At 35.9% G+C, this 22,552-nt stretch overlaps 5 protein-coding genes and 1 non-coding gene across 7 annotated transcripts; 1 reads left to right on the top strand and 5 right to left on the bottom strand.

The window, feature by feature from the left end:
• Positions 1-730: 730 nt before the first annotated feature.
• Y38C1AA.16 lies at positions 731-871 on the bottom strand. The gene has a single exon (NR_052862.1). It is a non-coding gene; the product is annotated as an Unclassified non-coding RNA Y38C1AA.16 (non-coding RNA).
• Positions 872-6,615: 5,744 nt separating this feature from the next.
• On the bottom strand, positions 6,616-11,519 carry cutl-24 (ZP domain-containing protein). 2 transcript variants are annotated; one of them, NM_001028278.6, is made up of 9 exons: positions 11,335-11,519; positions 10,569-10,765; positions 9,967-10,076; positions 9,803-9,920; positions 8,255-8,954; positions 8,124-8,207; positions 7,990-8,077; positions 7,375-7,652; positions 6,616-6,871 (listed from the first exon to the last, which is right to left on the bottom strand). In NM_001028278.6, the coding sequence occupies exons 1-9, from the start codon at positions 11,417-11,419 to the stop codon at positions 6,732-6,734; spliced, it is 1,800 nt and encodes a 599-aa protein (NP_001023449.1). In that variant the 5' UTR covers positions 11,420-11,519; the 3' UTR covers positions 6,616-6,731. The 2 variants fall into 2 exon arrangements, with proteins under 2 accessions (NP_001023449.1, NP_001023450.1); NM_001028279.6 differs by having other exon boundaries at positions 6,629-6,871; positions 10,563-10,765; positions 11,335-11,455.
• Positions 11,520-11,794: 275 nt separating this feature from the next.
• Positions 11,795-13,766, bottom strand: Y38C1AA.6 (RING-type domain-containing protein). The gene is made up of 3 exons (NM_001392239.1): positions 13,696-13,766; positions 12,792-13,003; positions 11,795-12,741 (listed from the first exon to the last, which is right to left on the bottom strand). The coding sequence occupies exons 1-3, from the start codon at positions 13,742-13,744 to the stop codon at positions 12,004-12,006; spliced, it is 999 nt and encodes a 332-aa protein (NP_001379908.1). The 5' UTR covers positions 13,745-13,766; the 3' UTR covers positions 11,795-12,003.
• A 782-nt stretch (positions 13,767-14,548) lies between these two features.
• Positions 14,549-16,432, bottom strand: Y38C1AA.19 (RING-type domain-containing protein; the record flags this gene model as incomplete). Its single annotated transcript, NM_001307380.2, has 3 exons — positions 14,549-15,130; positions 15,344-15,546; positions 16,384-16,432. The coding sequence occupies 3 exons, from the start codon at positions 16,430-16,432 to the stop codon at positions 14,933-14,935; spliced, it is 450 nt and encodes a 149-aa protein (NP_001294309.1). The 3' UTR covers positions 14,549-14,932.
• Positions 16,433-16,759: 327 nt separating this feature from the next.
• Y38C1AA.7 (DUF7087 domain-containing protein) lies at positions 16,760-17,634 on the bottom strand. The gene is made up of 2 exons (NM_067471.7): positions 17,488-17,634; positions 16,760-17,212 (listed from the first exon to the last, which is right to left on the bottom strand). The coding sequence occupies exons 1-2, from the start codon at positions 17,566-17,568 to the stop codon at positions 16,814-16,816; spliced, it is 480 nt and encodes a 159-aa protein (NP_499872.1). The 5' UTR covers positions 17,569-17,634; the 3' UTR covers positions 16,760-16,813.
• A 1,052-nt stretch (positions 17,635-18,686) lies between these two features.
• gegf-1 (EGF-like domain-containing protein) lies at positions 18,687-20,530 on the top strand. The gene is made up of 4 exons (NM_067470.3): positions 18,687-18,841; positions 19,437-19,525; positions 20,057-20,237; positions 20,339-20,530. The coding sequence occupies exons 1-4, from the start codon at positions 18,706-18,708 to the stop codon at positions 20,455-20,457; spliced, it is 525 nt and encodes a 174-aa protein (NP_499871.1). The 5' UTR covers positions 18,687-18,705; the 3' UTR covers positions 20,458-20,530.
• The last annotated feature ends 2,022 nt before the right edge of the window (positions 20,531-22,552 follow it).

Here is a 22,552-nt window from a genome sequence, read left to right as displayed (position 1 = left end):
TCAAAATTAAAAAAATCGTTATTGTAAAAATTCGTTTTGATCACAAAAATAAATGTTTTAATTTTTTCAAAACAAATTAAAAAATAATTTATTTTTAATAAAGATAATTGAAACTTACTCATGAGATATAGAATAGTACCTACTCAAAGAAAAAAATTAAAAAAGAACCAAAAAAAATTGGGAAAGTTCTGAAAGTTCTGAAACTCCACATATTCTGAAACTCCACATATTTTATTTTTCAAAACTAAGTACTTTATTGAAGAATTCGTTTCGATAATACACATGAAAAAATGTTTCAAAAACCCAAAAATTTGAGTATCAAAGACGTTAACTACTAAGTTTTATAAAATAAGAATTAATCAATAGAACCAGTAAGTAAAAGTTAAAAAAATTTTAAGTTAGAAAAAAAAAACTCAACATGGAAATACACACTATTAGAATATGAAAGACTTCAATCAAATATGCGTAATAAAGACAATGCTCAGTGGGAAATACCAGGTTATAGACTACTTCTATCCCAATACCCCCGCATCGAATTTCAATAGGACCCGCCATTGTCCGAGTATATAAGAAAACAGTTGGGGGGGGGGGGGGGGGGCACAAAAACCCGGCAGACGGATGACCGGCAGAGGGATGGAAATAGTGCGCAATCAACCGGAGAGTCTCCTTGAGAAAAGGGAAAGGGACACAACAGACGTTGGCAAAAAGAGCAGCAGACAGGCTGTGTGACCGGACGGAACCTCTACAGAGAGGAGGGAGGCGAAGACCTTCAGCTAATTACCACTGTTACGTGACACACGCACACACATCGTTGATGGACAGAAGACTGACTGTCTAATTACAGTTTCATGAACAACAAATTATACGTTTTCCGTTTTTGCGGGGGGGGGGGGGTAAGGAGGTTGATCTTCCGCGAATTACGCAGTCTTTGTTCAGGTGCTAAACTTTTATTCCAGTACTTGAGAAATAAGATTAACGTTAATCGGTGGATGGTGCTAATGTGTGATGGGTAAATAAAAAGGTAATTTGTAGGTAATAGAAAGTTACTGTATTATTGTCTTTCACGGACTTTAGGGAAAAGAGCGTCCTTACAAACTTCGGAAAACTCATCCTTGTGTCATCTTTATCAAATATGTACCCTTTAATTTAAAAGCCTGTGGAGTTTTTTGTTAATTTTCAAAACAGTGAGGCTAATTTTTGTTAATTTTTCCTCTAACTAATGATGGAAAACTATCTAATTTTGAAAGTTTTTGTAAATCAAAAAGAAAATCGGTTCAAAAACAGCCATTCCTCAACTTGATCAGATAACATTTTCACGAGAACAACCGAAACAGATTTCTGTGGAATTTACAATATTTTATAAAACTGTGCAACAGAAAATGTTCATACTTGAGTTTTCCGTTAAAGTAGCTTGAAAAGTTGGCCTTTACCTTCCTTTAAAGATCGAGTAGCGCCAAAGGGGTTTCAGTCTAAATACACTTATAATAATTCAAAACGACCAAAATAATAACAAAAAATTCCAAAATTTTTTAGATTTTTCATAATTTCCGGCCAAAGTTTTGGTAAATTGTCAAAATTTTGGAAGGTATGAGCTTTGGACGAAACCCAAAAAAAATCGCATGTTCCGATCCCTACAATGTTTTAATACGAATAATAAAAACAAAATCAATTTATTAAAAATATTTAAAAAAAAACACTTTTTTTTGGTCGACTTCCAAAATTATGAATGGCAAAAACTGAGCAATTTCCAATTTTTGACAGTAAATAAAAATTTTTCAATAAATTTTTGAAGTTTTAACAAGATATTTGGTCATTTTTGGAGTAGTTTTTAACATTTTTCCCACTGGCGCGCTACTCAACTTTTAAACAATTTTATAAAGATGGCTCCTATTTTGCAACCGTGTATTTTACTGGAAGTGGCGGGAGCCACGTTGCAAGGAAAGTTAGACTCTAAATATACATCCCTTTCTTGATTGCCCCCTAAGTTTGACCAAATGTGTCAATATAGGCTAAAGGTGTTAGGTAATGTGTGCCTACTTTTGATATATATCTATTCAACACAATCTCCTAGGTGTGTTTGTATCTTATCGCTATTTATGGTGCACATGGTCGTTTCACTGCAGAGCACTGATTCTGGGGGACCCTCACCCATAAACAAATAAAAAGACCACCCGCCTGTGGTGTGTAAGATGAATGTGTGTGTGTATCGAAGGTTTGACCAACATTTACCCCCTTACAGGACACATACGTTAATAACCAGGGAGACAGAGCCAAAATCTTTGACGGATTACCAGTGAAAGCGACAAGCAAACAGCCGGTCACTGTTCGTCACGCAATTGTCACTAATAAGATGGAGAAGCTTTTGTCATGCTTCTTATTGCAATAGGTCATAGTTAAGAGCTTGGGTATTATTACCATAAGCTTTGATTTTTTTGTACAAGCCTCATGGGCAAAAAACAAAAACTGAAATCGCAGAAAGCACATAGGGTAGGAAAAGTATTCAGCATTCCAAGTAGCAAAAGTGTTTCCAAAAAAAAAATTTAATCGACTTAAATAATGCAAATTCCAAATTCAGTCTCAGACCAATGATAAAGAAAATCTTGAAATTGACGAATATATTAATCCCAACCGCAAATATACAGAAACTCGATCATCATCAAAGCATGAATATAAAGAATTTTCTGCAAAATTGCTACGGTAGGCTACTTTTTCAAAGTTGATTTTGGAAGAGTTTCAGAACGATCTGTAATCAAAGAGAAGTCGGTGGCCGAACTCTCGCTTTTTCTAGGCCAGGTAGTAAACGCCGTTTTATGGGCCACGTGGCGAGAAATACCTTGTCACTAAAAAGATCCAACAAAACCTAAATATTAAAAAAAAATCCACCCGACCTTGAGAATCAAAAGTTGAAGATAATTTTTCAGCCTAAAAACGCCGAATTGGCATATGACAAAATATTTATTAAATAATAAATAAACTATTGGGTGTTTGAAAAATTTGAAAGCTCACCTCAACCTGGATCATCGAGAAATTGTAGAAAATCAATTTATATTCAGTTCCAGTCACAGAGCTTATCTGAGATTTACGCCAATTGTTATCCAAGAATAAATAAACTATCGGGTGGATAAAAGAGGTGTGTTATCTGATGCCTTCATATACTGTATAAACATAACTTTTCCTCCAATCAAGAGCGGCATGCACTTTGTGTGCGCGGGGTGCGATTGCGTAAAAAAGTATTGGTGTAGAAACTCATAAAAATGCACATTTAATAGATAGAAAATGGGTATAGGGCTTTGGGGAAAAAAGGATAACCAACACCATGGTGTGATGAAGGACACACGCACCATCTGCTTGACCTTGTATTCCCCCGGCCATCAATGAATCTATTGAGGAGGGGGATGGTCCTTCGAGAGCCTTGTGCTCTTTATGTAACCTCTTTTGTTGGCAGAATGCGTGAAAGGTCGACAATGAGTGGCTTGGAAAACAGTAGTACCCCCCCCCCCCCTCTACAGTAAGAGGGAAAGTCGTGTAAACTTTAAAGAAAGAGGGAGAGAGAGAGTGGGAACGATATTTGCATGAATGTCACTAAATGCAAATGAAGAGGATGATGAATCAGGCTCGGGAACCCCAAATTGAGAGACTCCCGCTGCTTGTTAGCCGAATAGACTATGCTGAATAGATTAAGCAGGAATAAATAAGAAAAAGGGGAAGACACACAGTCTAGTCGGCCTGTAATCCAAGTCACATAGGATCGTAAATTGCGCAACTTGTTAGGGAATGTTTGATAACTGGGGGACAAAAGGTCCGTTTTATGACAATTGGCTCTTTAGCGCATTGATAAGGAAACAGGGATGGGAGATTTACTAATACAACGTATAGTATAGATAATTCATAAAAATTAGGAATTAAAGAAATGTGAACAAATTACCGATATATGTTAAACTATAAAATTGGAAGAACTTCAGAAAACTTGCCAGAATGTCGTTTTCCCTATTATTCTTATTCTTGTGTTTTGTTAATTTTCTGGTTTAAAACTACTTAAATACAGAAAGTTGGACTCTGACTTACATAGTAATGTATGATTTATCTAAAGGGACAGCATGCCTCGCTACAAATATTTTACAAATAAATACAACCTGTTGAAATATATGTAAAAAACAAGGAAAGTATTTCAGCTCACTTTTAGACTTCGGAATAAAACTTATGTCATTTCAAAGCGGGCCCTTTAAATAGATCTTTACAAAAATCTAATTCTAGCGGCAGAGAAGCGCTTTGATCTGGAAAAATATCGATCTGCAAATGTTTCAGTGAATTTCTTCATCATTTTAGAGGCCTGTAAAACTGCTTTGAAATTGGATTTTTTGCATATTTTCGATAATTTCACAAATGTTAGGCGAACATCATGGGAGATTTTTTGGAAAATAGTATTTTTGAAACAAACTGAAATTTTCTGTGGGCAAGCGGAATCAAACCCCAGACCTGAAAATAATAATCAAACTCGCTTAATTAATCTATAAATATTTATATGGGTTAATACTAATAATCAGAAGATGTACCACAAGGAACGCATATAAAAATGACCATTTGGTGATAAGAAAAGTCAGATGATGACCAGAGGTCTTTGAACTACATGAACGTTGCAATAGCTTTGGTGACAGGCATCAAAATGAAAAAATTGAGAAGAATGGTATAGGCTCAAAATTATTTGGTAGCTAAATTTTTTAAAATTATGAAGTCCGTGACTGCGAACCAATATAATATATTACAATTTTATTTTAAACAAATCAACTTTAAAAATGCTTGAAATCATTATATCAGCTCCTGATCATTGTTTTACTCAATTAGATTAGCGATATATAACTTTTGTAATTAATATGTTACTGGTAATTTTAAATATTCGATTGTTTCTAATTCAAAGTTGATTTACGAATTGAAAATTACCGTCTATATTTTAGTTTTTTTTTAACTTTAATATTTATGGATACATCTATAATATGCTGAAAAATTCAATATAATATACTAAAATTTAGGTGGCTCAGTTTTTGCGAAAAATTAGGAAAATACATTTGATTACAAAAAATAAATATGGGTTTGAACTGGGGGTCAGTTTCCGGCTATATCTGTTGAAGAATGGTATAGGAAACTTCTTTGAAACTTCTTTGAGGTAAGTAAATCTATGAAAACCCAAACCAAAAAGAAAAAAGCGCTGATCTACCGTTGCCGGTGTCTGTTCATTCCTCCTCACAACACTCACAAGGACATTATCCTCCTCCACCTCGTCACTCATCTCTCTCCCTGGGCGCGCGCGCGAATCTGGCGCCCATCAAACTATTTTCTTTCTTCCTCTTACTGATTTTCTCTCTACATTCATTTTTTCCTCATTTCTTCAACAGCAAAAACCATTAGTTTTTTCGCGCGCGCGCTCACCCTCACACCAAGAACCTTCACCGGAGGCCAGCCGGCCAGTTACCCCTGAAGAAAAACGTGTTCTTTGTTTGAGAAAAAAAATGAAACGAGATGAGGGAAATGGTATGAGTAAAAGTTGATCGAACCTTTTAATTGTTGGGAAAAATGAATTCAGGAAGAGAGAGAAAGTGACAGAGACCACTAGCCGGTCATTCAACTGCCTGGCACTGCGGGAAGGGGCGACGAGCAACTGATAACAACAAAAATGGAGACAAATCTATGTATTCAGGTGGGTGACCTCTGGGAAAGGTCGGTCATTTTCATGGGAATATACCAAATGACCGAAATTCTGGGGTTTTCATAGTTTAACGTTATGTGTATATAGCTCTACTTTGTAAGTACATATCTCGGGTCTTATCAACTTTATCAAAATTTTTCAACTTATGAAATATTAGGAAAAAAATGTTACTGTAGATCTGTGGTTAAATTTTTTACCGATATCTGTAAAATGAACAAAAATACTAGTTGACAAAGCCGAGCTCGCACCCTTCCTTCTTGCTTCACTTTGATAGTTTATTTCACAGCTCCCTTTAATTTTATCAAAAATTGGCAATTAACAAAATACATAGAAAATAATTCTCTATATATTGATAGTTAACTATTTTTTCATAGGACTAAAGACAACCGAGATATAAGCCGTCAAAGTGGAGGTACAGATCTAATAGAGGAAATACGGTAGTAACTTATATTTAAAGGTCAGTATTAAACGTTTAAAAGAGGACTAATGGATGAAACGATTTTGAATGTATAAACAAAAAAGGTGCTCAAATGAACGAATTTCGTAAAGAAACTGCTCAAAAATTCTTCAAACATTTTTTTATGACGGTTCAAATTTTCTGAAAAATTTTTGAGCAGTTTCATTACGAAATTCGTTCATTTGAACATATTTTGGGTCTATACGTTCAAAATCGTTCGAACCGTTAGTCCTCCTTCAAAATAAATGTATAATTTGGGCCTGATTTTGTTTAAAAACAAAATGTTTTACAAAACAACACTGAAGCCAATCTTAAACTGTTCTCTCGAAAAAAGGAAAAATGACGAATTTCTTCTTTACCGGTAGAGTAGCGGCCTCCCCGTTTGAAAGTGAGAATAAAAGAATAAACACACATTTGCACTTTTATATTTCTTCTTCTTTTTTGAACTCCACCCAAAAAAGTGATATCATGGGATTTATTGAAACAAAAAGCAATGGGAATGACAAAAGAAAGAGTTCATAGAAAGAGAATTACCCGCAAAATGTTGGGAAAAGGGGGGAAAAGTTGAAGAACCTATCGTTTATATTGTGCTCTGATAAACTGATAAAGGTTGGAGACAAGTGATATTGTTACGGAGACAAGAAGAACAGTAATAACCACAATGTAGAGATGTTTTTCTTCGGAGCAGGTTTCAGGGGACGTTGAGAGCTGTTCTGGAATATTTGGAGGGATTTCAGGTGGCTCATTTTATTTTGTGATGATTTGAAACTCAAGCTCATATCTTGGTTCTGTTTCGTTTTATTAAAGAAATTATAAACTGGCAAAATATTTTTGTACGGTTCTATACTTTTGAAGTTAAAAGTTGATTCCCAAAATTCCCAAAACCGGCAATTGTCGAAAATACCGGAAATTAGAATTGCCGGAATTAGAAATTTGATACTTTTAGTTAATTTAAAAGCCTAAACATGCATTTTACTGAACAATGGTCTTTTTTCAAGCTCGCATTAATGATTTAATACTTGAAAGATTGAGCATTTTCTTTTAGAGAATGACTAACCAAATACTAAAAAACATGGTGAAATTGTTTCAATTTTTGAAAAATAATTAGGTTTGAAAATTGCCGAAAATTTCCAAAACCGGCAATTTTTAGTCAACTACCTTTTAACAACTCGTCTCTTTTATACAAAACTGTAACACTTGTTTTAGGAACACTTACCAGTTTTCACATTAGAATCTCTATTCTCCAACTCCACATTAACACTGTCGAAAAGCCTCATCTCCGTCATTCCCTCCTCCAGAATCTCTCTTCGTCTCCTCAACTTTGAACAAATATTCGGTGCCTTGGTTTTCGGAGTGAACTCGATTGTACACGAGAAGTACACATCATCGGGTCCGGGGAATTTGAATGCTTTTATCAGGAGGTAGTAGAACATTGTGTTCTCCGAGTCCTTGGCTCGGTGCAAAGGCGAGGCGAATTCAAGACGAATGACGCATCTGGAAGAGTTTTGTAATATTTTTTGGCTTTTAGATATATCGAAAAGTGATATTCTTGGTTTTGAATAAGCAACCATAAAATTTTTGGAATACTGTGATTTGCAATTATTGCATATCTTTATTGTTTGTAAAGTTAAAATTGCTCAAAGTCTATAAAAAGAACCAATGTCTAAAATGTTTCAATCTCTTTTAATAGGTTGCCACTCAAACTAAATATGAAGTTATCCATGAAGTTACAAAAAGAGAGTTTACTTCTTTGGCGAGCTCTGCTAAGAGCAAAATATTTTCCAGTGTCTTCAGATGTGCTCCGAGAGCAGTTATTTTTATAACTACTCACCCATTCTCATCGATCATTTGCACTTTTGTGTCCCCTTTGCCGTCGGTCGCAAAACAAGAGTGCACAAACATATCGAATTGGTCGGTTTCTGTAAATTTATTGCAATCGACCTAAGTACAACAAAAAAAACCAACCATTCAAATAGCTCTTCGCTTTGACGACCAACGATATATTATCACCGATTTTAATAGGAGTCGTTACCGGCGGTGCAAATGGACCTGCAATTTAAAGGGGGTTGTCGGTACTTGTTCCCTGTGTCACATACCTTCCCCTCTTTGGATTTCCAACGTGACTTCTGGCTCAATTTGCTGCTCCTGTGTAGTTTTAAGTACTGATGTGATATCCTTCGGCTGATCAGCTTGAGGCCTGGGAACTCCTGGGCTAGCTACTATCGTAGAAGTTTCATGGATCTCCTTTGAGTTATCCGATGAGAATGGAGCATCTGCAGTTGGTGGCTGCTCTCTGTATGTCTTTGGTGTCGTAGAGTCTACCGTACTCGGAGCAGTTGCATAGGCACTTGGATCATTCCATTTTGACGCGTCAACCTTAGTCGTGGGAAGTGTTCCAGGAGCAAATGGAACTCCAACTCCTTGTTTGAAATGAACATTTGGGATTATAGGGAACAAAGGCATCAGTGGTGTGGTCGTAGTTGGAAATGTGAACATTACAGGCGCCATGGTAGAGGTTGTGAATACCCTTGCCACCACCGGCGGAGACCTCTGAGGCACCGGAATGTTCGGGAATAGTGGAGGTGGAGAGGGGTGGCCCACTGTTGAAATCGGCCTAGTCACATAACCCTCAGAAGGATCCTTGGCTGGAGAAGTGGGTATTGTTTCAGCAAAAATCGGAGCCATTGGGTATGTGGAGACAGGTTTCATAGATGGCTCATAGGGCTTTGCGCCAGGGATGGGCCAGTTGCCAAGGTGGGAGTCGCGGGAGAACGCGGAAACTTGGCGGACTTCGGACTGAAAATTCGATGATGTGATTAAAAACGGCCTAATTTAGCCATATGAGTGCACATATTCAGCTTTAAAAAATACCTACGCCTGCCACCTGAGTTGAAGACAATCTCACCCATGTAAAAAACAAAAAAACCTTAGCCCTAATATTAACATATTCAGACAGTAAATATGAGAAGAAGTTGCCTCGACCTACATAGATTTCTGTGCAAAATGTTACGTGCTTGACATGTAAATCGGAATTTCGACTACAGAAGTGGTTTTTATTCTCAGGGAACTGTGAAACACTGAACCGCACGGAACTGTCATGCAACAAATTTAATCTTGGTATTGTTGGCCTAATTAGTAGCAGGTGCGCTACTCGAGCTATTCCGTACTATTTCGCAATGAATTGAATATAGTTCTGAACTAAGAATTTGTAAATTTAAGCTATTGTTCAATTTTACTGCTAAATTTAGTCTTAAAATTGCACAATCTTTTCTACATATCACCGGTCCAAATAGTGTAGATAGTTGAAGAGACACAGACATCCCAAAGGGCGGGGCGCGAGAAGAGCTGATTCGTGTCGATTTACGGATCTTTTAATTCGGATCAGGTAAAGCTCAATAAATCGACAAAAACCGGCTCTTCGCCTTTTGGGTCCCGAGATGTCTGTGTCTCTTCAACTATCTACACTCTCTGAACCGGTTATATATTTTTAGGTAACTATTAACGAAATAACGCCGTAAGATTTTTTATGGATTGGAACTAGGTGTGACAGGCTGAGTTTATTTTTTATTGACTGTCGGAAGGCTCTGCCAAAAATCCCTGATAAGAACTTCTCTATTCGGTGCACCGTGTAAAACCTAACTTACCGGCTTAATAGGCATCAGACTTGAATGCATCTTTGTGCTAACACTGCTCGCCACCGGCTTTATTGGAGCCTGCTGATAAGAGTCCTTTGTTCCAAACCCATCGTCTTTAGCTGCTGCCCTAAATAATTAATTTTCAATCTTTCTCCCAATTCAATTTCCCTCACATTTTCATCGGGTCCGTCAACCTGCACACAAACGAGAATTGCTTATCCGCCGACGTTTGTGTGTCTTTGTCCATCTGCACATATACTCGGTTCTCCATCTGATCAATCATCTGAGAAAGAAAAGCAATTCTATGAAAGGAGTTAGATCCAAAAAGTGAAACCTTTTCCTCTCTTTCCCGACTCCCTATTATGTCACTGCCCTACTTTCTCTAATAATTTGGGGTGCAACACAATATACCAACTAATAATTGACGGGTACGATGCAATGTCGTTTCTTTGTTCGAGAAATTTCGATACTTTTCAAGAGAGGTCAAATGCCGGCGGGTCCAAGCTTTGTCTTGACCGAGATAATGCTTTTCAATTTGAAAATATAGAATTCTTATAACAGCTCTACTTGTCGTAATGCAATGGATTGTAACAAAAATATTAATATTAAAGTAATTAATATAAATTAACTGGCAAATTGAAAGAAGAATGTGTGCTTGGAGCATTAAGGCCAAAGATTCCCAAATTTCAAAAAAAAATTACAAATTTAAAATTTTTTGAACATGTATTTTATAAGTTTTCCTCATAGCTTAAAACCCTTCATAACTTACACTCACATTTCGCGTTGTTCTCTGAAGCTTCGTCCCACAAAGTTGTGATGGAATTGAAAAAAGCACAGTGTCCCGATCGATATTATTGTAGTAGAGGCAGTCATTTGAATTGGCGTAGTTCAAAGAATATATTTTGCCGGTGAATGGCTTGTCGAAATCGATTGAAGCTGTGATTCCATCGCTGCTGCACATTGCCGAGACCGCTGGAATTTAGATGGAAATAGTTTGGTTTTCAAAAATTACTGAAACTTTAAAAATCATGTGTTTGTAATTTATTTTTGGAATTAACGGATTCTTTGATATTTGTTTATGACGGTCTTTTGGGTATTTTTACAGATTTTTCAGAAATTGAAATTCGCCAGACTCCAGGAAACTATAAGCTTTTAAGGCTTTAAAAAATTTCATTTTCAAAAAATTATTTATGAGAATTGAGATTTCAGAAAAATTTAAGAGCTTTTACTATGCTTTCCCGTAATTCCTTTCCGGGAAAGTTTTTAATTTTTTCAAGTCAAAGTTCAGTTTTACCGTATCTAGCTCTTAAATTCAATTTTTATTCAAACAAAACTTTTTTTTTGAAATCAAGTCAGCTCTCTAAAAACTCTAGAATTTTTCAGAAAAAGTGGTGTTCAAGAATTACTTAAGTTACACCGAAGAGAGATTTTTTACAGTTTTGAACATATAATGTCTTAAAATTAATTTCAAAATTCTAAAAGAAGTTGAAAGTTTCCGAAAAATCGAGCATTTTTGCATAAAATCGGTTAACCTCACTTACCTCGAATCTCAGCATATTGTGGCGTGACATACTGATTCTGACAAAACTTCAAAGATAACAGGAACAACAGAAAACTACGTTTCATGGTGCCGTCTCTGGTGTCTGGCTTCGTTGCGAAGGATACTCCTTCCCGCTCTGCTTCTCTATTTCCCTCTCTTCATTCAACCCTCCGGGAGAGGTTAATTATATTGAGGTGGGCGGGTGAAAAGCGAACGAAGAGTATTACCTGTGTGTGTGTATAGAAGTAGTACACAACAACTGAAGTCACTTGTGGATTGACGAAGGTCATGTCTCCGACGCTAATTGACATGGAGAAGAATCATCGTCGGCTGAGTGTTGTTAACTTTCAGAAGGAAAAAAAAATGGTATTGGGCAATGGTGTGGAACATCAGGGGACAATTTTGGAAGGCTATACTTATACTTTTTTTTAAAGCTTTGCCACTCAAACTAAACATAAATATTTTTAGGCTTACATTAGAAAACAAAGTTACTAATACAGAAAAAGTTCACGTTTTTGAAAAAAAAAAAATCAAAGAAAATGTTCCAGAAAAAATGCGGGGTAGAAAAGGAAAAGCACCCATAGTGTATATCTTGGTATATCTTATGAAACTACATAAATACATGTTAAGAAAACATAATTACTCGAGGAAAGCTTAATTATTAAGTTCTTCAATCGAGTTCCATATCATCTTCTATTACATCGCTATCTTCATCATCTTCATTGAAACACTCCAACACCGTGTCAATAAGTTGGAAATCTCTGGCACCTAGTTCAGTATACTTATCTGCTGAAGATACAGTATTCTGGTATTCTTCGAGTTTCTGATTGATTTCCTGCCACTCCTTTTGATCTTTTTCACTAGCAGATTCTAGAATTTCGGATACACATTGAATTATTACTGGGTTGCATTTTTGAACAAAGTAATGAAGTCTTTCCGTTGATCGCTTCATTGCAACTCTCGTTGCATCAGTTTGTACTGATCCTTGAAAAGCGTTGTCAATCCATTCTTGAAATTTGAAAACTATTTTTTCAACCAGTTTCAAATACAGATTCATAACTTCTAGGTCTGATTTGTCTTCAAGATCATTGTATGGAGTCAGCAAGTCAAGGGAGATGGCTGACAATGTGTTTAAGTTCTCAAACCGTCTCAATAATGAAACAAATTGCTTTATCGGGGTGATTTCATGTTCCTTATGAGCCCCATCAATACAACAATCCGCACACATTCCGGTGCTTAATACTTGCAACGCCGAGCTATCCGGATAGTCAGTCGACGAGTCTTGAGACATTTCAAAGTTGCCATTTTCAGTTTTCGCTACGTGTCCTGACCGTGTCAAACAGTCAACACAAATTCGAAGTTTGTCAGTGTGAGTTTTGCATTCCGAGCATGTTCCAGCGCAGAGAGCCTGCAAAAATATGTTTTCTGTATTTTTTTCAAATTCAATCTTGCACTCACATCTGGGTTGTACTTGAAATTATCAATGCTCAAATAATCCTTGTTTTTCGACAACTCCTCCATAATTTCGACCGCCTTCCAATTGATATTCTTAGTTTGGAATGAGTCTATGTTGTTGCAAATTGGGCATGAAGGGGAATGTTTTTGATCGAAACATTGTTCACAAATTGAATGATTGCAAGTACCCGTACATGGTCGTCTAGTTTTCTCGTCTGGAAATTTTTTATTAGATTTGAAGCAACGCGGGATAGATAATACATATTTTATTTTTAAAGATGGAGTAGCGTATGTGGGTTTATTGGCCTAAATCACAGAATACAGTCCCAACATACCGAATATAGCTTTTAAAAAATTTATGAAATTTTTCAAACTTTTTTGTGATTTTTTTAATTTTGCTAAAATTAAAAATAAACCGAATTAAATTTGAATTCCCCACACAGTTTGTCAATTTTTCAGACATATTTCCTTAAACAAAATTTATGATTAATTTTGAATAATCGATTTTTAGACCGATTTCAGAGTTTTGGCACGTTTCCTCGCAGTTATCAAGTTTTCGTGTGTCTGAAAAATTGGCAAATTATGTTTCAAATTAAAAAAAAAACAAAGAAAAAATAAAGAAAAACTAATCAGTTTGGCCGTAAAACTCAAAAATATCGAAAAGGACGTCACTCCGTTGCGCGGGAATTCAAAAAAATTTAGAAACTTTAATAAGTATTTTTACAGTTTTATTGTGGATATTGGGACTGTATTCTGTCATTTAGGACAAAAAACCACGAAAAAACCACATTTTTCCCTATACATGGAATGAACATATAATTTTTAAAATAAGTTTCCGGCATTCCTGTGGGACGTTTTTAATTGAGTATTTTTGTATAAAACTATCAACGAAAAAATAAAAACTCACCGAATACTAACGAACATTTTATACAAAGAACTGAGCCACACAGTGACATATTCAAAGATGATCCGATTTTTCTGAAATTTCAATGTAAGAAGAAAACAAATACATTTTGTTAAGCAAACTGTTTTATTGCGAAAAGTTAAAAAGTTTGGTGAAAATAATATTTATCCAAAACTCTTTTCAATTAACTGGCAAAATAATCAATGTAATCCGAGAAAAAAAGAAAAAAGTCTGAAAATATGAGAAAACCGGAAAATCAATATTCATTGCTTGAAACAAATAAACAAAGGTTGAAAATGTCTATGTGTGTTTTATTAAATGATAAGTAATACGCTGAACAAACAATGTGATATCATCGATATTTCTGAAATTTTGTGGTTCACTGAAATTTGGGTGGTGACTAGATGTAAATGGAATAGTGTTAGAGAATTTGAAACGGACAATCAGAAAGAAAAGAAAAAAAAAAGATGAATAACGCATAAAACGTTAAAATAATAATCTAAGTTATGGATATTTGAAAGTTCGAAAGGCGAAACAGAAAGTGAACGTTTTTTTAAAAACAGATTCCTTACAGCATAACATACCGCCAAACACCTTGAGGTATACATTATATATATATATATATATATATATATTCGTTTCATGTTTTAAAACATGGTCGGTTTGTTTTCTCTGACGATATAGCATTAGATTTTTTGTGAATAACTCTTTTCACCGTACAATGTCTGATTTTTATACATAAATGCGCAGCCGATTTATGAGCTATAGCTATTATGACAGAGAATATATCGATAAGAAATAAACTGTCATAAATTGAATACAATACAAGTAATTATTGCTATGTCTTAAATATCTTGCTATTTCAATTAAAAAGTAATAACAAATCAAAACCAAATTGAACAACATTATATTTTATAGGAATGAAAAGAAAAAATGTTCGAATTGTGTTTCAAACGAAGGGAAAACTGCAATAAGGGAAACAGTACATGTCTTAGATAATAATTCAAAATCTAACATATGCTCAATCCACGTAGTCTTGAGCAGTTGCATATAACAGTTATCATCTTCTGGAAATCGCAAAACTCAAACGCAGTGTCCATGAGAAGGAACTCGCTGCCAGCCGGAAAACAGCCGAAAAACTATACGTTGTCGGCTGGCGGGGCCAGCCGACAGCCGAAAAAATCAGCCAGCCGCTCAGCCCTGCTCGCTGGCACCTCCAGTTCATCATACATACATTCAATTAAAACTGAATTGTACTTTTGAATAAAGTCATGTTAGGCGAGATCACTGAAAGCGTGTTTAAACTTTCAATTCTTTTCAGAAATGAGATAACATTCTCGATCACGGAGATTTTGTGTGTCTTGTGAGTTCCATCGTTACAGAATGTGGCACGATTCCGGGTATTGTTAACTTGCTCTGCAGAACTATTTGAGTTAACCTGAAAAATATCGAATGATGATAAGAGACTTGAACCCGATCATGGCTGTGGTCAGACTTAAAGCAAAAAGTTAAGCCTTGCTCAGTTCTGTTATATGCCCAAATTTGGCTGTAAAGCTTGCAAAGTATGTTTTCCAAGGATTTCTTTAGAAATTTTAAATAAAACGCTCAAACGTTAGGTTTATAAAATCATAGAAAGAACATACAAACTCACATGTTTGTAACGGTGCAAATTCGAAAGTACCGGCTCATCTGACAGATTATCCGAAATTGCGATCGCTTGAAATTTAATGTTTGTATGCTTAAAAGCGTCTATTTTGTTGCAAGCCGGACAATTCGGAGACATTTTTCGGTCAAAGCATTGCTCACAAACCGAATGTTTGCATACTCCAACACGAGATTGTTGATTTGATTCATCTAGAAAATTTTGATTTAGTTTGGCGTAAAACATCGTATTAAAGGCGGAGTGGCGCCAGTGGGGAAATTACTTTAAAACATGCCTATGGTACCACAATGACCGAATATCATGATAAAAAATTCAAAAAAAATTTCCTGATTTTATATGATTTTTTGAAAATAGCAAAATTCTCAGTTTTTGCCTAATTCCTATTTGAATTTCCGCCAATTGAATTTGTTCGATGGAGCGCGCTTGCACGTTTTTAATTTAATTTATTTTATTTTTTGTTATTTTCCACCAATTTTTAATGTTTTCGGTGTATTTTTGCTCGAATTTTAGGGAAAAAGTCAAAAGAAATGCAAATTTTCGATTAAAAAGCTCGCTTACAAGCGTTAAAATGAAAAAGAAACGCTTTTAAACGATTTCGAACCTAAATTAATTAATTTAACTGATTTACGCGTGTAAGCGTGCTTTTTAATCGAAAATTTGCATTTATTTTGACTTTTTCCCTAAAATTCGAGCAAAAATACACCGAAAACATTAAAAATTGGTGGAAAATAACAAAAAATAAAATAAATTAAATTAAAAACGTGCAAGCGCGCTCCATCGAACAAATTCAATTGGCGGAAATTCAAATAGGAATTAGGCAAAAACTGAGAATTTTGCTATTTTCAAAAAATCATATAAAATCAGGAAAATTTTTTTGAATTTTTTTATTATGATATTCGGTCATTGTGGTACCATAGGCGTGTTTTAAAGCAATTTCCCCACTGGCGCTACTCCACCTTTAATGAAATATCTACAATATATTACCAAGTTTAATAAGTTAAACAAAACTTAATTAAATTGCTACTTACCGAAGAATTGTGAACACTTCACACAGAAAAATGTGCGACACAAAGACATGTCTACAGAAAATTACAAAATGCAAAAATGGTAAGCACCTACCATTTTATTGACGACTGATAAGGAGTCCGATAAGAAAATAACTTAGGAAAACTGAGGAAACTGAGAAATTCTGAATGGAAATTGACAATATTTTTTAGAATTGCTCGAAACTACGCGAGATGATATACGGCAAATCTTACGAAACGTGTTACGAAACTTCCTCTCTATTTCGGACAAGAATTCTTTAATACGCGGAAGTAGAAAAATATTTTGCTGACCTGTAACGTTTTTTTCAGGGAGCCTCTGTTCGATCTCAAGAAAATACAAAACAAAAATCTGAACGAGAATAATAATAAAAACTCCAATTTATTCCATTTATATCAGATTTATTTTCTTCGTCTATTGGGCTGGTGGAGCAGCAGCTGGATCCTGTGCTGACGGTGCAGCACCTCGTGCAGAACCTCCAGATTGTCCCTTCTTCAACTCATAAACCTCAATTCCGAGTTGTCCAACGGCGGCGAGCACATGGATGAGCACGAAAAGCGAGAAGAATGCATGTCCAGAGACACATAAGAAGACGAGGACACCGGAGAGCGCTGGCACCAGAATCAAGGCAGCAGACTTTCCACGAACTTCATTCTCTGACGATGAAAGAACCTTGTTGAGCTCCTCGCGACCATCCACGTTGAGACCAATGTTGTGAGCTGAGATGGCAACTGCTCCGCCAAGGAAGATGAAGTAGAAGAGCTTAGCAAGGAAGTTGCAATCTTCGAGGGAACCGAATAGGACCAACAGGAGCTGAAAATTATAAAGGTTTTAGATGAAAAAGGCTACATTTAGGGATGACCGGCAAACGGAAAATTCGGAATGCTGAAAATTGCCGAAAATGGAGTTTTCCGACAAACGGCAAAGCCGACAGATTGCCGTTTTCAAATTATCGGGAAATTCGGCGAACCGGCAATTACCCTTCATTGCCCACACAGAAAATCTTCTACGCTTGTATTAAAATCCCCAAGGAAAGACCTGGTCAGGGCGAGATCTTTACAAAACCTCCCAGAAATCCCCAAACATACCTCAAATGAAGCACAGACGATGACGGCACCACGGACGTAGAGCACGTACTTGTTGAACTCGTATGGTGGGATTTGATCCATTGTAGCTGCGAGAGATCGTTGTCGAGCGAGTAGAAAATCGGTGATGATTCGAGCAGAGACTGATTTGATTTCACATTTTTTCGAGCTTTTATACGGACGAAACTGGGGCAGATTAAACGTGGCGATAGGGAATTGTCGGGCCGATGCGTGAAATTATTTTATTTTTTGAAAACCCTTTAAAAAATTAAAAAATTGAAAATTATAACTTTTTTGTTTCACGGCCATTTTTGAATTCCTAGTTTTCTGCCATTTTCAGGAACTCTAGGACATATTAAACAATGTATTGGGTACGCTTTCATAGTTTAGTTTGTAGTTTGTAGTTTGCACTTCCGTAGCTTCAACTTTATAGATTTCAGTTGTTAGGAAAAGTTTTTGAAGTGGAGTTGCACGTTTCAGTCTCTTGTCTCAACTCTATAGTTATCAACTTCAGGTCTGTAGTTTGTAGTTTGTGGTTTGTAGTTTACAGTTTCTAATTTCTAATTGGTAGTATTCAATCTGTAACTCGCGTAACAGTTTTGGTTTAATTTGTTTAATCTGAAAATTCTAGATTGCATGGGTATAGTTTATAGTAATATTATATTTCGAAATCTGTGAAAATTGCAGTTTGTAGAATTGTAGTTTGTAGCTCACGAAATCACTTCCATCGGTTGGTTTTTTCCACAAGTTACTATTTTGTTACTGTTAAACACCAACAATTTACTAGCCGAAATGCTAGAAACTGGAACTTTTCGACAATTGTTCCTATTGTTCTGAACCATCTTCAGAACTACTTTAGCCATCAAGTATATAGCCTAACTAAAATACAATAAATCTGACCAAAAGAGTATCCTCGAAACAACCACCCCTCCTATTATATAATCATCTGGTTTTTTGGATCTCGCCGATTTCGACACGCTTCCTGACTTTTTTCCCTAATTTATCCCCCTAAAACCGGCCCACCCTCACGGGGCAAAGGTGGAATAGGGGCACAAAACTGTTACGTAACCACGCCAAATTGTTACTTTTGTGTTTGTGTCGTTATTTTTTTGTTTAGATTTTGTATTCTAATATGTATAGTGTTTTGGGAATAATATCTACCACTTTTTTGTCAATTGTCATCATGAAAAGTTCCAAGAAATCAACTTTCAGATAAAAAAAATGTTTGTTAAAACCTCCGCGACAATTTTTGGAATTTTCCTGGTCTTGGTCACGTGGATTCATGCCGAAAAAGTGCACGTGATTGAAGTGGACGATGTGGGAAATAAGACAATTTCAGGAGAAGTTGAAATTTCAGGTAAAATATATAATAAAGATGAGTTAAGAAAATATTAGAATTTTTTTAGAATTTTTTAGAAAACATTTTGGAAAGTCCCAGAAAGTTTTAGAAAGTTTCAGAATTTTTTTGGAATTTTCACAGTGCTCCAAAAAAATCCAAGAAGTATCAGAAAATTTCAGAATGTTCTAGTTTCTTAGGACAGTCCAGAAAGTTTTTAAAAAAAGTTCTCAACATTGCTAGAGACCACCTGGCAGTTTTTAGAAATTTTCAATAAACTTCAAAATATTTTAGAATCCTCTAGAACTTTATTAGATCCTCTTTTCTAATCGGGAAAATTTTAGAATCGTTTAGCTTCCAGAAACTTCTTCAAAAATTTTTATAGAAAATTTTTCAGAATCAGGTAATTCAATGGTTTATTTTTCGAAATGACGTGTACCAGTTATTTGATGTATTACAATTACTAAAGGATCGTATATCAAATACCTTTTCAACATCAATTATCTCCCGGAGTGAACTTACGAACTTTTCAAATTGAAAGTTATCTAGTTTTTTTGTTGGATAATTTTATTTTGAAATTTTATTTTCTCTACCTCACAGTAAATAATTTATTTAGATGTGGAAGCCGAAGAAAAAACTGACAAAAAGAGGGAAGTTGATGCAAATGATATTCAAGAGGAAGTGAAGGCTGAACTCGACAAGGCGGTCGGTTTTTTTGGCGCAAAATTTAAAATTTAAATTTTTCTGATAAGTTTTTGACACTGCAGAGGTTCTAGTAACTTCTGTATAAAACTAGATAGAACGTGCTAGAAATTTATAAAAATTCTGGAAGCTCAAGAACCTGGAAGCTTTTAGAACGTCTTTTGGAAAATTTAGAAGAAAAAAAACCAGATAATTTTAGAGCCTTCTGAAAACTGCTTGAATTTTTTTTACCTTTTGAAAATTTCTGAAACATTTTTAGAAGCTTTAGAAGCTTCTGGTAAAATTTAAAAATAAAAAAAAACTCCTAGAAAAAGTTAAAACCTAGGGATCTTTTGAAAACCTCCAAACGTTTTTGAATTTTTTAAAAGAATTTTCTGTAAACTTTTAGGAAAGCTGGTAATTTTTAAAATCCCGTGAAAATTTCAGAAAGTTTCTAGAATTTGAATTGGAATTTCTGAAAAAAATAATTGAAGATTTCTTACACACTCTGAAAATGTTTGAAACATTTCAAGTTTTGATTCTGACCACTTTCAGGTAGAAAGTCTGAAAGAAACTGCTCGAGAACGTGAAGAAGAAGAGAACAGTCTCCTATCCCGTTCAAGCCTCGAATCCTGCGGAGCCATCGACTGTAATCACCGTGGAACTTGTCTCGGAACAAAGAAAACATTCCTCTGCGCATGCCAATTGGGATTTTCTGGAAAGACTTGTGAAGAGAGTAAGGTTTTATCTTTTAGTTTTAAGGCTTTACTAATCGGCAGGTGCATCTATCTGCCTTCATACTAGATTGCCTCCAACCCCTACGTGGATTATTTTCAGCCGTTTGCGACTCGGCTCGCGACTGTAACGGACATGGATTGTGCTTTGGAACCACTAACCAGCTGACTTGTCTCTGTAACCTTGGATACACTGGAAAACGCTGTCAAACTCCGATATAAGGGGTTTTATATCTTTATGAGCAATTACTAACAAATGTTTTTGACCGCTTTGTAAATAAATATTGATTAAAAATACAGTGTGTTTTATGTTTCACAGATATACCTAAAATCCTTAATTGTTCAAAACAAAACAAAGATAAAATCTCAAATATACTTACTTCTCTACAGACTAAGGTTGTAATAGTACCACCTGTCATAGTAATAGCGGCTGCAATAACCTTTGTAAAAGGCCTATAATAACAACATAACTTGGTACATTGCATTCATATTCCAATGTCTCTAATTTATGACTACCTAACGACCCTAAACCGTGTAAGGCTCCATACACAAGGTCTCAATCTACTTCCCAAAAGTGGCATTCGTCCAAAAATTCCAAAAGTCGAAGTCATCTCACTCTCTATTGTTTTCGTTAGCTCTTCTCACGTTCCGACATGTTCATCTTTCAGTAATTACCGCATTGATACTCAGTTGTAGTATATACTCTTACCTCAAGAACAATACATTGATTAGATGCGTCTGAATGCGTCCTTCCCGGTGGCTGCCGTGCATATTATTTTTAGTGGCTCTCCCTCTGAGAGCTGACAAGTGCTAACACGGCTCCCCCAGAAGAACAAAAGAATATTCCTTTCATTTACATTTTGAGGTGCTCTTCCTCAACATATACACGCTTTCTTTACTTTTTTCTACACCTACTTCCATGAGCTACATATATCCAGTTTGGAATTTACATAATTTTCACAGTCGAGAGTCTTTGAGCTCCTAAAAATTGCTCAGAGCCCGAGCCCAATGTCAATTTTTTAAAAAAACATTTTGCATTGTGCTTTCGGGCCAATTTTCGGAAATATTTGAATCTCTGCACACCACCTCAAATTTGTCCATCTTTCCAAAAAAAAAACAAAAGGTTATCGTTTTCCCAAATTAATCGAAACATCACCCCCCCCCCCCCCCCCATCTATAAATTGATGAGTTTTGTCGGTATTTGATGGAGGGGACAAAAAAGAGAGACAAAAGACATGTCTCCCATGTACCTAATACCTCCAAAAAACTTGTGCATGTACATTTCCTCAAGTACCTACCGAAAAGGGGGAAATAAGAGTTGCGCCATCAACGTAGGAGGGGGAGGGGGGGGGAGGGGTGTTATGTAACAGGATGGTACAAGTGGGGAGGCTTGGATGGAATGGGAATATTGGAAAACGAATGCGTGGGGGAGAGCTTATGAGCTCAAAAATCATATTTGCGAATTTTTATCTGGAATCCTAGTCTTGGACTTGAGGCCTAAAAGGAGACATAAGCTTTGGGTCTTAAACAGAAGGGGCTAAAGTTAGTTACGGTTAGCCTTCGGTATTTGGTGGCTGAGGACTTTTGGATCTGGACCTTCGGCTTAGGATCTTAGGGTTAGGCCATTAGGCGTATGTCTTTAGGCTTAGGGCCTTAGGCTTAGGGCCTTAGGCTTAGGGCCTTAGGCTTAGGGCCTTAGGCCTAGGGCATTAGGCTTAGGGCCTTAGGCTTAGGACCTTAGGCTTAGGACCTTGTGCTTAGGGCTTTAGGCTTAGGGCCCCAGTCCCCAAAATTCTGCAGCCAGCCTCGAAAGTCTCTCTGAACTTTTCCCCCAATTCCTCCCACAGAATTGATTTATAGTTTTTGCGAACTCTCACTCATTTTTCATCAATTACATCGTGTTTTTCTCCCCGACATCCCACAATGTTTCAATTAGTCGTTTGATTGAAACCGACAACAGGTGTCTTTCACCGCCAGGTACAGATTGCTGGCTCCTGGTCGGCCAGATTTGAGATTGCCAGAGCCTTGAGGGTCAAGTGCTCGATTTTTTTGTGGTAATATTGTTTTCAGAAATAACTGTATTATGAATTTCAAACTGTAATATCTTGCTGAGAGTTATTGTAATCAAAAAGTTGTTAACCTACAAAATAATCACCAAATTAAGGTCAAAATTTTTTAATTGACAACTTTCTGATAGATTATTTATATTTCGAGTTACAATTGTATTAAACGTTCATAACTTTTAAACTACTAATTTTACGCCAGTTCACAATTTTCCGGCAACAGAAAATTCACTCAGGTAAGTACCATCCCCCTG

Source organism: Caenorhabditis elegans, chromosome IV (genome assembly GCF_000002985.6).
Source record: "Caenorhabditis elegans chromosome IV".
NCBI lineage: Eukaryota > Metazoa > Nematoda > Chromadorea > Rhabditida > Rhabditidae > Caenorhabditis > Caenorhabditis elegans.
This window is presented reverse-complemented; position numbering and strand designations above follow the sequence as displayed.